This window comes from Panulirus ornatus, chromosome 1 (genome assembly GCF_036320965.1).
Source record: "Panulirus ornatus isolate Po-2019 chromosome 1, ASM3632096v1, whole genome shotgun sequence".
Lineage (NCBI taxonomy): Eukaryota > Metazoa > Arthropoda > Malacostraca > Decapoda > Palinuridae > Panulirus > Panulirus ornatus.
In genome coordinates, this window is record NC_092224.1 from 83,968,844 (window position 1) to 83,984,390 (window position 15,547).

The 15,547-nt window shown below is 42.0% G+C and overlaps 1 protein-coding gene across 1 annotated transcript in view; it reads right to left on the reverse strand.

The window, feature by feature from the left end:
- LOC139750242 (uncharacterized) overlaps positions 1–15,057 on the reverse strand; it is a 126,878-nt gene extending 111,821 nt beyond the window's left edge. Inside the window, exons 1-2 of the mRNA XM_071664752.1 lie at positions 14,936–15,057; positions 9,219–9,294 (exon numbers count right to left, since the gene is read on the reverse strand). Of these exons, the coding sequence (XP_071520853.1) occupies positions 9,219–9,294; positions 14,936–14,955 (96 nt within the window). The 5' untranslated portion in view covers positions 14,956–15,057. The remainder of the gene's footprint in view (positions 1–9,218; positions 9,295–14,935) is intronic.
- Positions 15,058–15,547: the final 490 nt, after the last annotated feature.

Here is a 15,547-nt window from a genome sequence, read left to right on the forward strand (position 1 = left end):
TCTCATTTCCAGCACATCCATCCTCCTGCGCACAACTCTATCCATAGCCCACGCCTCGCAACCATACAACATTGTTGGAACTACTATTCCCTCAAACATACCCACTTTTGCTTTCCGGGATAATGTTCTCGACTTCCACACATTTTTCAAGGCTCCCAAAATTTTCGCCCCCTCCCCCACCCTATGATCCACTTCCGCTTCCATGGTTCCATCCGCTGACAGATCCACTCCCAGATATCTAAAACACTTCACTTCCTCCAGTTTTTCACCATTCACCATATATATATATATATATATATATATATATATATATATATATATATATATATATATATATATATATATATATATGTCTGTGTATGTATATATATGTATACGTTGAAGTATAGGTATGTATATGTGTGTGTGTGGACGTGTATATATATGCATGTGTATGTGGGTGGGTTAGGCCATTCTTTCGTCTGTTTCCTTGCGCTACCTCGCTAACGCGGGAGACAGCGACAAAGTATCATAAATGAAATAAATATATATGTATTGATGCAAAGGTTCGGATCTACAACATGAATGTTTCGCACATCCCATTATATGAATAGGCAATTACATATTACGTGACTACTAACGGGTAGTAAAACTGGGTAATTGCAAATTAGAACATACCTACCTACAGCACACGAGAGACCAATGAAATAGGTCTTCAGTAATGTTGCAATCGCTGGGTCGAACCCATTTCGAAGTCAAGATCTTTGACATAAACAGTGGAAGGAGGCAACCCAAAGGGGATGAAGTAGATAAAGATAGAGAAACGGTGAAGAGGTTTTACCTCGATGCTTTCTTTTGTGAGATTTTACATCAAGGGTAAATATTCTGATGACCAAGCGAAACTAAGCTTTTACAAAACACGGGAATTATAATCCCAGTTATTTTACACAAAATACGGGAGTTACAATCCCAGTTATTTTACACAAAATACGGCAGCTATAATCACATTTAAAAATACAGCAGTTATAATCCCATTTATTTTACACAAAATGCTGGAGTTATAATGCCATTTACACAATATACGGGAGCTACAATCCCAGTTATTATACAAAATATGGGAGTTACTATCCCAGGTATTTTACAAAATACGGCAGTTATAATCCCATTTATTTTACACAAACTACGGCAGTTATAATCCCACGTATTCTGTTTCATGAATGGCGTTGTTTGGAGTTGCTTCTTTCTCGCGTTCTGGAATTCGTTTTCTGTTCATATTAATGTTTTAGTGTCACTTTCGAGACGATAAGAAAATGGGCTGAGGATCAGGTTGGTAGAGAACAGGAGGGGATTGTGAGGGAGGGAGGGAGGGAGGGGAAGGTGGCAGCTTTCCCAAGGATATGATCATAATGGCCGGATGGGTCGAGGGAATGTCGAGTGTGGAAAGTGTGAAGGTTGGAGAAAATTTCGGTCAAGAAATGACGCAGCTGACGCACGCCTGCTTATACATATTTATGGCGTCAATATACCGAAGCTGTCCTTGACGCAGGGAGGGAGAGAAGGAGGGAGATGAGAGAGAGAGAGAGAGAGAGAGAGAGAGAGAGAGAGAGAGAGAGAGAGAGAGAACAGTGGAAGAAAAGAACAGAGATAGAGAACCATGAGAAAAAACGGGAAGACGAGAGAGAGAGAGAGAGAGAGAGAGAGAGAGAGAGAGAGAGAGAGAGAGAGAGAGAGAGAGAGAGAGAGAGAGAGAGAGAGAGAGAGAGAGAGAAGACTCCCCCCTCTGAGTCGCCAGTCAACTAATCTCTCTCTCTTTCACCTCGTTAGTGAGTCGTTAGTCAAATGAGCTCCAATCACGGGTGCCAATCACCACCTTAACGAGCGGAACCAGGATGAAGAGAGAGAGAGAGAGAGAGAGAGAGAGAGAGAGAGAGAGAGAGAGAGAGAGAGAGAGAGAGAGAGAGAGAAAGAGAGAGAGAGAGAAAGAGAGAGAGATTTCGGTCAAGAGATCACGGGAGACGAGACGCGCGACGCAGTTAATGCTATCCAACACCGAATATCATAACCCAATCGTATTTCCCGTCCGTTATCTTCAGACCTTCATAAATATTCGGACCACGGGTGTCCCGCCAAGGTCCCTGCCGGACCCTGTGTTCGAGTAGGCAAGCCCGGGCCAGAGCCAGCTCAGCTGTGGCCCGGGCAGCCGTGGACGGCATAATCACCCACAGGTGTACAGACCACAACACAGAGGTGTTGTCGTCGCTCGGATCCTCTTGTGTTTGGTGTAGGACACCATCAGGATGATGTTTATCTATCTATAATCACTCTAGGATCCATTCCTAAGGTCATGTCCCGGTCGTTGGACGTCTTTCCAAAGGACGCGTGTCGTCCTAAGCTGCGCTACTTACAGTAGCGAGGGAATGTGTGTGGGCTTTGACGGGACTGTGTTCCCAGAGATACACAGCCTTGCCAAAGGTGACTCTTCAGTCGTATATATATATATATATATATATATATATATATATATATATATATATATATATATATATTTGTTTATGGATGGGGTTGTTAGGGAGGTAAATGCAAGAGTTTTGGAAAGAGGGGCAAGTATGAAGTCTGTTGGGGATGAGAGAGCTTGGGAAGTGAGTCAGTTGTTGTTCGCTGATGATACAGCGCTGGTGGCTGATTCATGTGAGAAACTGCAGAAGCTGGTGACTGAGTTTGGTAAAGTGTCTGGAAGAAGAAATTTAAGAGTAAATGTGAATAAGAGCAAGGTTATTAGGTACAGTAGGGTTGAGGGTCAAGTCAATTGGGAGGTGAGTTTGAATGGAGAAAAACTGGAGGAAGTGAAGTGTTTTAGATATCTGGGAGTGGATCTGGCAGCGGATGGAACCATGGAAGCGGAAGTGGATCATAGGGTGGGGGAGGGGGCGAAAATTCTGGGGGCCTTGAAGAATGTGTGGAAGTCGAGAACATTATCTCGGAAAGCAAAAATGGGTATGTTTGAAGGAATAGTGGTTCCAACAATGTTGTATGGTTGCGAGGCGTGGGCTATGGATAGAGTTGTGCGCAGGAGGATGGATGTGCTGGAAATGAGATGTTTGAGGACAATGTGTGGTGTGAGGTGGTTGGATCGAGTGAGTAACGTAAGGGTAAGAGAGATGTGTGGAAATAAAAAGAGTGTGGTTGAGAGAGCAGAAGAGGGTGTTTTGAAGTGGTTTGGGCACATGGAGAGAATGAGTGAGGAAAGATTGACCAAGAGGATATATGTGTCGGAGGTGGAGGGAACGAGGAGAGGAGGGAGACCAAATTGGAGGTGGAAAGATGGAGTGAAAAAGATTTTGTGTGATCGGGGCCTGAACATGCAGGAGGGTGAAAGGAGGGCAAGGAATAGAGTGAATTGGAGCGATGTGGTATACCGGGGTTGACGTGCTGTCAGTGGATTGAATCAAGGCATGTGAAGCGTCTGGGGTAAACCATGGAAAGCTGTGTAGGTATGTATATTTGCGTGTGTGGACGTATGTATATACATGTGTATGGGGGGGGGTTGGGCCATTTCTTTCGTCTGTTTCCTTGCGCTACCTCGCAAACGCGGGAGACAGCGACAAAGTATAAAAAAAAAAAAAATATATATATATATATATATATATATGTACCCCTCTCACCACGATGGTGTCCCCTCTCACCACGATGGTATCCCCTCTCACCACGATGGTGTCCCCTCTCACCACGATGGTGTCCCCTCTCACCACGATGGTGTCCCCTCTCACCACGATGGTATCCCCTCTCACCACGATGGTATCCCCTCTCACCACGATGGTGTCCCCTCTCACCACGATGGTGTCCCCTCTCACCACGATGGTGTCCCCTCTCACCACGATGGTATCCCCTCTCACCACGATGGTATCCCCTCTCACCACGATGGTATCCCCTCTCACCACGATGGTATCCCCTCTCACCACGATGGTGTCCCCTCTCACCACGATGGTGTCCCCTCTCACCACGATGGTGTCCCCTCTCACCACGATGGTATCCCCTCTCACCACGATGGTATCCCCTCTCACCACGATGGTGTCCCCTCTCACCACGATGGTATCCCCTCTCACCACGATGGTATCCCCTCTCACCACGATGGTATCCCCTCTCACCACGATGGTATCCCCTCTCACCACGATGGTGTCCCCTCTCACCACGATGGTGTCCCCTCTCACCACGATGGTGTCCCCTCTCACCACGATGGTGTCCCCTCTCACCACGATGGTATCCCCTCTCACCACGATGGTATCCCCTCTCACCACGATGGTATCCCCTCTCACCACGATGGTATCCCCTCTCACCACGATGGTATCCCCTCTCACCACGATGGTGTCCCCTCTCACCACGATGGTATCCCCTCTCACCACGATGGTATCCCCTCTCACCACGATGGTATCCCCTCTCACCACGATGGTATCCCCTCTCACCACGATGGTGTCCCCTCTCACCACGATGGTGTCCCCTCTCACCACGATGGTGTCCCCTCTCACCACGATGGTGTCCCCTCTCACCACGATGGTATCCCCTCTCACCACGATGGTATCCCCTCTCACCACGATGGTATCCCCTCTCACCACGATGGTATCCCCTCTCACCACGATGGTATCCCCTCTCACCACGATGGTATCCCCTCTCACCACGATGGTATCCCCTCTCACCACGATGGTATCCCCTCTCACCACGATGGTATCCCCTCTCACCACGATGGTGTCCCCTCTCACCACGATGGTGTCCCCTCTCACCACGATGGTGTCCCCTCTCACCACGATGGTGTCCCCTCTCACCACGATGGTATCCCCTCTCACCACGATGGTATCCCCTCTCACCACGATGGTATCCCCTCTCACCACGATGGTATCCCCTCTCACCACGATGGTGTCCCCTCTCACCACGATGGTATCCCCTCTCACCACGATGGTATCCCCTCTCACCACGATGGTGTCCCCTCTCACCACGATGGTATCCCCTCTCACCACGATGGTATCCCCTCTCACCACGATGGTATCCCCTCTCACCACGATGGTATCCCCTCTCACCACGATGGTGTCCCCTCTCACCACGATGGTATCCCCTCTCACCACGATGGTATCCCCTCTCACCACGATGGTATCCCCTCTCACCAAGATGGGAAAACGAAACAAAAAAAAGTATATAGCACAGGAGCGAGAATCAGGAGAAGAGAGAGAGAGAGAGAGAGAGAGAGAGAGAGAGAGAGAGAGAGAGAGAGAGAGAGAGAGAGAGAGAGAGAGAGAGAGAGAGAGAGAGAAAGATATGGATGGAGAAAAGAAAAGATCCTTTCTTATCGTACTCAAGAAGGCATTGTGTCAAGGAAAATGTAAGAAAGTATTGATGAACGAACAAGAAGACTTTCAAGTTAAGGATTTGTGCATTAAATCATTTACCTCCAGAACGTTGCATCGAATCAGTTTCTTGACGGCGTAATAGTATATATATATATATATATATATATATATATATATATATATATATATATATATATATATATATATATATATATATTTAGAAGGCGACTAAAAGGGGAGGGAGCGGGGGGCTGGAAATCCTCCCCTCTCGTTTTTTTTTTTTTTTTTATTTTCCAAAAGAAGGAACAGAGAACGAGGCCAGGTGAGGATATTCCCTCAGAGGCCCAGTCCTCTGTTCTTAACGCTACCTTGCTAACGCGGGAAATGGCGAATAGTATGAAAGAAAAAAAGAAAAAAGATATATATATATATATATGAACAAAGTGCATATGAACGCGCACTTTCATAGAACATACAAACCTCCAACAGCCAGGATCGAACCCGGGACCCCTGTGCAACAGGCGGGAGCGCTACCGCTAGGCTGTGATCGCCCCTAACAGGGAAATAACTATTCGAATACCATGTACTCGAATACCCTTCGTCTCACGTTGGTGAGCAACGGGGTCTACGACGAAGTCTTTTGCTTGTTGTGAAATATATCAAATGCTGAAGCAGTTCGGCTGTCTGCTATAGCCAACGATTTTCGAAAACTTAAAAAGAGTAAATAGTTGTGATGCAGCAGGTCAAACACGGTAATGATTAACATTAAAAGACAATTCGTAGCTGGTGTGTCTGTATGTGTGTGTGTGTGTGTGTGTGTGTATGACTGCTGCAAATGCACATGAAATGATTTTCCATTTCTTTGTGTAAAGTGCAGACAAAATATCGAAAGTCGCGAAGTCAAAAAAAAAAAATAAATAAAATACCAACTTTGAATAATAAATAGGATGAAATTGCCAGCGACCCTGGCGTGTATGTCGGCCTCGCGAAGCCGAGGGTAACCAAACACCATTTTCGTTTCTGTGATTCCATCATCATAAAGAAAACGAGCTTAAAACAACACCTACGTTTGTCTGTTTGTTTATTTTTTTTCCGTACGCCTATATACCATACCATCATCATAAACATATGAAAATTTCCTGCTAAAGATCAACTCAATAGACATCTTAAAGTAGGGTAGAAGAAGGTTTCAGTTGGACGCGGATATGTGAAAGCAAGAGACGGACACACACACACACACACACACACAGGTGATAATGTGTTTACAGAGAGGCTTATCGTGTATCTTCATTATGGCGTCAGTGAGTGCATTAAGCCTACTAATTGTCTTCCTCTCCATGTACAGTGGGGCATTAGAAGAATTAAGATAGATCTCATCACGAGCTCGGGGTCTAATCATTAAACAGAAGAGAACAAAAGATGATTCATACGATAAGGAAATAACGTGCAGCAATCCTCACAGCCTAAGACACGTACATATGTACACAGGTCAAAGCGGTCCTCATCCTCGTTGCTGTCAAACCTTCTCTTTCAATACAGACACAAAACATTCTTCTTTGCCCCGATATGTAAACATCTCCTTTCATAAAACAGAGATGAAGTCATCAGAACTCCAAAGGTTTAAGGTTGTTAAGCTTAAACTAGACCCACAAACTATTACCTATAAGCGAATCTAACTGTTCACACGTTCATACATATTGTCTCTACTATATAAATTCATAAATCCAAACACACACACACACCGGCCAGCAGACAAGCATATGAATAATATAAACAGACCGGATGAGTCGGGTGCAGGGGGTGGTCGCTGCTTTTGGGGGTCAGGGGCCCCTCACCAGGGGGGGGGGGGGAAGTTCGGGGGCCCATTTTGGGGGGTCCGGGCCCCTCTATATTTCAAAACTCACATTATCCTATTCTTATCTGCAAAGCGAAAACCCTGGTCCTTGCTTCCTGCCTGGCTACATAACACACTACAGGTATTACAGCATATGCTGCAAAGCCGCCACTTACCACCTCGTCTATGTTACTTTTTCCTACTTTTTACTTACTTTTCATTTACTGATGTACACTTATATGTTGGCAGCCGCTGTGGTTTTCCTTCGTTAATGATCCTGTTGCCGTCCTAATCTACGATCGTCATTTTAGTAGAATTAGAAATTATAGAGAAGGGATAGAAGAGCCGACCAGGGTGTGTGTGTGTGTGTGTGCCCCCTGTGGGCCCGTGTTGGCTGACTCTCGACTCTCAAGGCCCCTCCTCCCCCAGCCCGATCCCCCGACACCAATCAAATCTTACCAAAATCTCACGTACAAGTTTGAATGTAATTCCTAAAATAAACAAACCTGGGCGATGAAATAAAACCTAATTTATTTTTTTCCGAGCTAAACTAACTTTATACAGACCCAAGATTTCAGTTAGATATTTAAATAGATAGATAATAGTACTCGCATATATCCACACCTAGAGAAGAACAGCCCTGAATTAATGAAAATTCAAGCAATTGCACACACACACACACACACACACACACACACACACACACACACACACACACGTCACTCAAGCAAATCCATGATTATAGGATGATGAATCGGCCTAATATACCACCCTATGTACCTCTTTAATTGCAATAAGCATATCATTTTCTACTTTTAATATATATATATATATATATATATATATATATATATATATATATATATATATATATATATATATATATATATATATATATATATATTATTCTAATTTATAGACGATTTGCAATACTATTGTAGTGATTAAGATTAATCCACCTCGGAAGTACTTGTTGATCAATCTCAAACCTTATGTAAAATCTGTAGTTATTGACACTACAATCACTTACAAAGTTGCTTATTAATCAGATCATTATAATGATTATTTCAACTACTCACATTTACACTGTAAAGAGAGAGCCTTGTAAAATTGTCTCAGTTACCCATGGAACATTGCTGTAATTCATCTAAACGATCGAATGATGATCATTACAGAGCCCGATGGTCATTATGACACTCCACGTCAGACTCTCAGTTGGTGACCTTCACAAGGCCATGCCCAAGTTGGCATTATAGGAAAATTTAACATTAACATCAGTGATGAGGTTAAGAAAATTTAACATTAACATCAAAGATAGGATGTCTCGCAACGATCCGTCTTATCTTCTGTCTAATGTTAACTCAACATAGTTAAGGTGAACACGAACGAACGTAAAATGAATTTCTTTCATGGTGGATTTAAAAGGAAATACTTATCAGAACGAGGTTTTATCATAATTAAGCCCAGAGATAAGGAAAATTAAATAAATGAATAAGCACAGAAAAATATACATAATAGTTTGTGTGTGTGTGTGTGTGAAGTACTGTCGTTTAACATCATTGACAAAGGTGCCACAATGTAACTGCTAACTTGATAAACCAGACATTGTTCTGCCTTGACCCACATACCATAGCTCTTATATATATATATATATATATATATATATATATATATATATATATATATATATATATATATATATATATATATATATATATATATATTCTTTGATACTATTCGCCATTTCCCGCATTTTGAAAAAAAAAAAAACTCAATAAACTCCATCTGTCTTGCCGTAATAAACTCACAAAGTAACCTCGTAAACTCCCACCCTACCAACATCTCAAAGTTTACAATGACATCGTAAGATCAATACTTGCCGTGCCCTTGTGCTCACATCACTTAAGACTAAGGTCGTTTCGTGTGTCTTGTCCTCCACACAAGCCTTTACTAAAGATCAGGTAGCGTGGGGTGAGGTGGTGTACACCTCGACGAACACGAAGGGTTCGTGGGTGGTGGGTGGTAAGGGGCCATGATGCTATAGTGTGTCTTGAGGTCAGACGACTTACCTGACGAGGATCAGCAGCCGGGCTGCAGGTGACCACAACGAGGATGCTGCCCACAGCACACACCCACACGAACAGTCTGCAAAGGCCATGGTCGGGTTTAGTATGATAAGAATCTTGAGGGGGGAAATCCAGTGCATCAGTGTTGATAATATTCCATTGTATCAGTGTTAATCCATTGTATCAGTGTTAATATTAATTCATTATATTAATTTTCATATGAATCCAGTCTATCAGTATTAGTCCATTGTATGTGTTAATGTTAATCCATTATATTAGTTTTAATATTAAATCATTGTATCATTGTTAATGTCAACCATTATATTAGTTTTAATATCAATCAATTGTATCAGTGTTAATGTTAATCCATTATATTTCAATATCAATCCATAGTATCAGTGTTAATGTTAATCCATTATATTAGTTTTAATATCAATCCCTGGTATCAGTGTTAATGTTAATCCATTATATTAGTTTTAATATCAATCCATGGTATCAGTGTTAATGTTAATCCATTATATTAGTTTAATATTAATCCATTGTATCAGGGTTAATGTTAATCCATTGTATCAGTTTTAATGATCCATTGTATTAGTGTTCATATTAATCCACTGTATCAGTGTTAATGTTATTCCACTGTATCATTGTTTATGTTAATCCACTGTATCAGTGTTAATGTAAATTCACTGTATGGTTGTAAGTGTTAATCCATTGCATCATTGTCAGTGTTAATGCACTGTATCAGTGTTAATCCATTGCATCAGTGTTACTGATAATCCACTGTATCAGTGTTAATCCAATGTATCACTGTTAATCCAATGTATCAGTGTTAATGTTAATCCATTGTATCAGTGTTAGCGTTAATCCAATGTATCACTGTAAACCATTGTATCATTGTTAATGTTAATCCACTGCATCACTGTTGATGTAAAACCAACGTATCAGTGTTAATGTTAATCCTATGTATCAGTGTTAATGTCAATAAACTGCTTCAATGTTAACGTTAATCCACTGCATCAGCGTTAATGTTAATTCACTGTATCATCGTTAACTTAAATCCGCTGTGTCTGTACTGATAAAAATCCATTCTATCACTGTTATGGTAAATCCACTGTATCACTGTCAGTGTTAATTCACTCTATCATTGTTAGTGAGAATCCGTTATATCAATAATGATGTACATCCACTGTATAATTGCAAACGTAAATAAACTGTATCACTGTTGATGTTAATCCACTATTTCCGTGTTATAAATCCATCGTATTAGTGAAAATGTAAATCCAGTGTATCATTGTTGATGTAAATTCACTGTTCCAGTGTTGATATAAGTCAAATGTATCAGTGACACTGTATCAGTGCTAATATCGATTCACTACCTCACTGTTAATGTAGATTTATTTTATCAGTTATATTTATATTTATTGTATTAGCGTTAATGGTAATCTACTGCATCACTGTTTTTATTAATCCATTGCATCATTGTTAATATAAATCCACTTCATCAGTGCTGATGCAAAACTATTGCCTCAGCGTTCATTAAAATCCACTACATCAGTACTAATATAAATACATTGCACTGGTGTCTATATAAATCCACCGTGGAGTGTTAAAGTCATTTAAACTGTACCACTGTTGATATACATCCTATGTATCCGTGTTAATATAAATCCATTGCATTAGTGTGAATATAAATCTATAACAATAGCGTTACTGGAAATCCAATGCATCAGTGTTGATATACATCCAATGCATCATTGTTGATTTACACTGTATAACTGTTCATATAAATGCATAACATCAGTGTTGATATAATTCTACTGTATCATTGCTGATACAATCCATCGACTTCAGGTTGTTCATACAGAGTCATCGCACCTGGGTTAATAATATAACTCCAGTGCATCATTGTTAATATAAATCCATTTACTTCAGCATTCAAGTATGTCATAAAACTGTGGTGACAAACTCTAATCAAAAGTATTGTGCAGTGAAATGTATGAGGTCATAATGAAGATAATGTATAATTAGAAAACCATTCAGGGAAGTTTAGTAGTGAAATATCACGCGTTTGTAATGTTTCGAAAACTGAAAAGAACACACACACACACACACACACACACACACACACACACACACACACACAAGGGCCTTCGTTGTAGCGTTGTGGAGCCTGCATGAGTTCGAGTCCTGGCCACAGGCAGTCGATCTGCACCCATGTGTTCAACCTTCCCCTGGAGCTGGTTGATATTAAGCGTACCTCTCCCTGGCGCTACCACCTTAACATGGGGAAACGTTTAGACAAGACCGCTCTAAACAAACCCATCCCCTCTTAAACCCCTCCTAAAAATCATCCTGGACTCCCGGAACTCATCCTTCCGTCCACCGTCTGTCTACCACCAGTCGAGCTGTTTCCAGTGTCTCCGCCTCCGTGGACCACCACCGCCTGCTCGCTCGTAGCGACACCCAGAGCGGGAAAACGAGCCCTTCTCTCAACATCGCTGTTATCATCGTCAGTGAACGGAAATCAATATACAGTCTCGTCAAGGACCTAAGTCATCAGGGAGAGGGAAGGAGTCCATCACAAACCCTTGCTCTTGCGTGTCGTATCTCCTCCTCCGAGCCTCAGTGAACACCACATAAGGTGTTCGTTACATAATAACACTAGTACATATTCGGTACATAATAACACCAGTACATATTCGGTACATAAATATATGCGTCCACTTATATGATACTCCTTATGTCGCCCTTTTAACGTTTTCTTTTTTTTTTCCCCTGTTACTCGAATTTTACTTCCGGATATTCTTGTTCTGTGGAATGAATGGCTTTTAACTCTTTTTTCTCTCTGACTTTAAATGCACGGTAGATGTCCACGTGGAGCAGCACGGGGGTAAAAAAAATTAATTTGCATGTAGCAATCTACTTTGCATGCGGAAGCTAAGCAACGAATGAGATAATAGTTTCTGTATTATAATTATAATTATTGTTATCATTATCATTATCATTATTATCATTATTATTATTATTATAATTATCATTATTATTATTGATATTATTATTATCATTAATATTATTATCATCATCATTATTATTATCGTTATTATTATTATTATTATCATTATTATTATTAATATTATTATTATCATTAATATTATTATCATTATCATTATTATTATTTGCATTATTATTATTATCACTGACTAAAAATCTCCGTCCAGTTCGAGAAATCAGCGAACCTCAAATGTGAAATGACAAATACGCAGCGTACAATGAAACACATCAAATAAGGTCATGGAACCTATTAGTACAACAGTCACCTACGAAACATTCAGACATCTCTCGTACCACAGTAAGACCAGACCTGGCGTCAGCACCAACGATGCAGCTGCGAATTCCTCAAACGTCTATGACAAAAAAAAAAACCCGGGCAAATTATTAACGTCAACCATATACGGATGTAAGGAATCCATGTGAAGACAAACTTTGCGAATCACATCGATCTACAACCCTCTATAGTGTGTATAGTAACGGTTGGCTTCACTTGTTTGCTGTGGGTGTGTGATTAACACGGGACTACCTGCAAGATGAACTGTATCTGGTCTTAGGATTAACATTAAACACCTGATGAAAGTGTAGAGAAGATTTTTTCGGTTGGGCGGATGAGGTTTGACGCTGGCGGCCTTAGAATAATAACCCTGGCAGCTGATTAGGCCTGAGTCCCAACCGATCAATCAACCCAACCAACTTCAGCAATGTGAATTATGGTAAGTGAGCCACTTAACAAGACGTTCCAATAATGATTATAAGCCATCCTGATACACAAGAGTGCCGTAGACGCAACTGGGTTAACAAGTGTTCAACAGTTCGTTGTTGTGCGTAACATCGGGTGACCGAAGGTGAAGACAACCTTATCTATTTCTGCCATCAATTCACGAAAGTCAGGCTGTACCTGCAGCTATTTCAGTCATTGGCCCAAACGCAAGAACTATCATGGGTATCAACAAACACCAGACTTACACAGTGACTGACATGGAAGACGATGGTGGTAACTGACCGTAACAGACGTGCATGACTGTAACAGACCTGCGTGACTGACTGTAACAGACGTGCATGACTGTAACAGACCTGCGTGACTGACTGTAACAGACGTGCATGACTGTAACAGACCTGCGTGACTGACTGTAACAGACGTGCATGACTGTAACAGACCTGCGTGACTGACTGTAACAGACGTGCATGACTAACAGACCTGCGTGACTGACTGTAACAGACGTGCATGACTGTAACAGACCTGCGTGACTGACTGTAACAGACGTGCATGACTGTAACAGACCTGCGTGACTGACTGTAACAGACCTGCGTGACTGACTGTAACAGACGTGCATGTCGTACGAAAGTCATTGATTAGGAGACATCGAAAGAGAAAAGACATTTTGGAACGTGCACTTTTCCCCTCTGTTTGAAAACCGTCACTGTATGGAAGGCAAAATTACCAGGTTAAAAGAATGTAAATGACGACAGTCAGGTCTCATTAACCAGTCGAAGAAATACAGATACCATCGAGATGAACATCTGAATATATACAAACAAAAAAGTTGATGAACCAGTCTACTGAAGATGGAAACTACAGAAGAGATATAGGTACGAACGAGCCTTGTGCTGTGAGTGTGGACGGGTTCGTTAAGAGGAGACAGACTTGATGAACTCCCCATATTATGATTATATCATAATCTAAAGTTAGATAATCCGCTCAGAGAAATAAGAATGCCACTCGCTACACATCAGAATTAAAAACGTATTTTGCGGTAGGTCGTTGGAACACTGAAAGCCTCGTCTTTACGTTAACGTACTTTTCGAGACGCTAAAGTACCCACCGCTTCACTCGCCACGTTAAGAGGCCTTTGCTAATGATGAAAGAATAAAAGTCGGAATCAATACTCAACGCATTACGTCGTCATGGCGTCATCATCAGAGATCCAAAGCGATCGAGAAAGGTATTACAATGTGGAGGTGAATGGCGAGGGTGGGGGTGGGCCTCGTTCACACACACACCCCAGCGGCACCAGTGGCTGATGGTGATCATGGCCGAGCCCAGAGGTAGCAGGAGGAGCACGTCATCTCTACCTCCCGATATCGGCTTACCGGGCACGGCGGCGCGAGTGCATCGACCAAGTTCTTATTTTTGCTTTACATTTTAGATCTTGAATATCTTATCCTGGCGGGGAGAGATAAAATATTCAGTGCAGGCATCCAGCCTTCCCTTGAGGGGGGATGACGGGTGATAAATGTGGACTGGACCCCGGCTTAAGTCTGTTGAACGGAAGTACAGACAAATCTCGGCGAGGAACTTAACGCTTCAAAAGAGTTCATCATCTACCTGCTTCTGATTGTAACGCAGTCCTGATGCTGCAGGAGCCTCATGAAAGGGGTCCTGGGAAGGTTTCATATATATATATATATATATATATATATATATATATATATATATATATATATATATATATATAACAATGATATGAATTATAAACGAATGTATATATAAAGATCATAACTGGAAGAACTAATAACGAAACATTACGCCAGAGCATATAAAATGTGACTACATAATTACCTAAAACGAGAACTCATGATTCCTACTAAAATCACAAGAGCAGTTAAGAAAATGAAGAACAAATCAATTTACTGGTGTACTGAGAGCGAGAGACTGAAGCAATACCAACCTTCTCTGTTGAGCCATCATCAGCTAGCCACGCGACGCGAATCACCGAGTTTTAATCTATTCGCAAAAGAACCTGGAGCGAGCGAGCGACCAAAGACGTAGTACGTCTCCGTCTACAACCACAAGTGGACTGATGCCTCGCCTTAGCGACGCAACGTTTGTGGCTACGGCGTGCGGACGTCCCACTCAGGCATACCAACCTTACCCACCAACCCCGAAGAAAAAATATAATCCATCTAAATTGATAGACGAACGATAATCCTTTTTTTCAACAGACATTTTCATGGGAGGAAAACATCCTTGAGATATAGTATGACGGTAAAGACAATGGACTTGGTTGATAATGTAAAAAAATCGAGGTGGTGGAATCTAAACTGGTGCCCGCTCGGTTGGTGCACCTGTCCATTCACTACCCAACCTTGACTCACCAGAAGCTGCCGGGATGATAATAGGCCGAGTGTGCCCGCCAGACCAGGTGGATGGGTCCAGACTGAAGGACTGGAGGGAGAGGTTGACGAATACGTATGTAGCACTGAGAGAGAGAGAGAGAGAGGAATGCGTAGCCAAGACACCGGGGGATGACGTGCCCCTCATGCGTAACGCAGGGAATGTG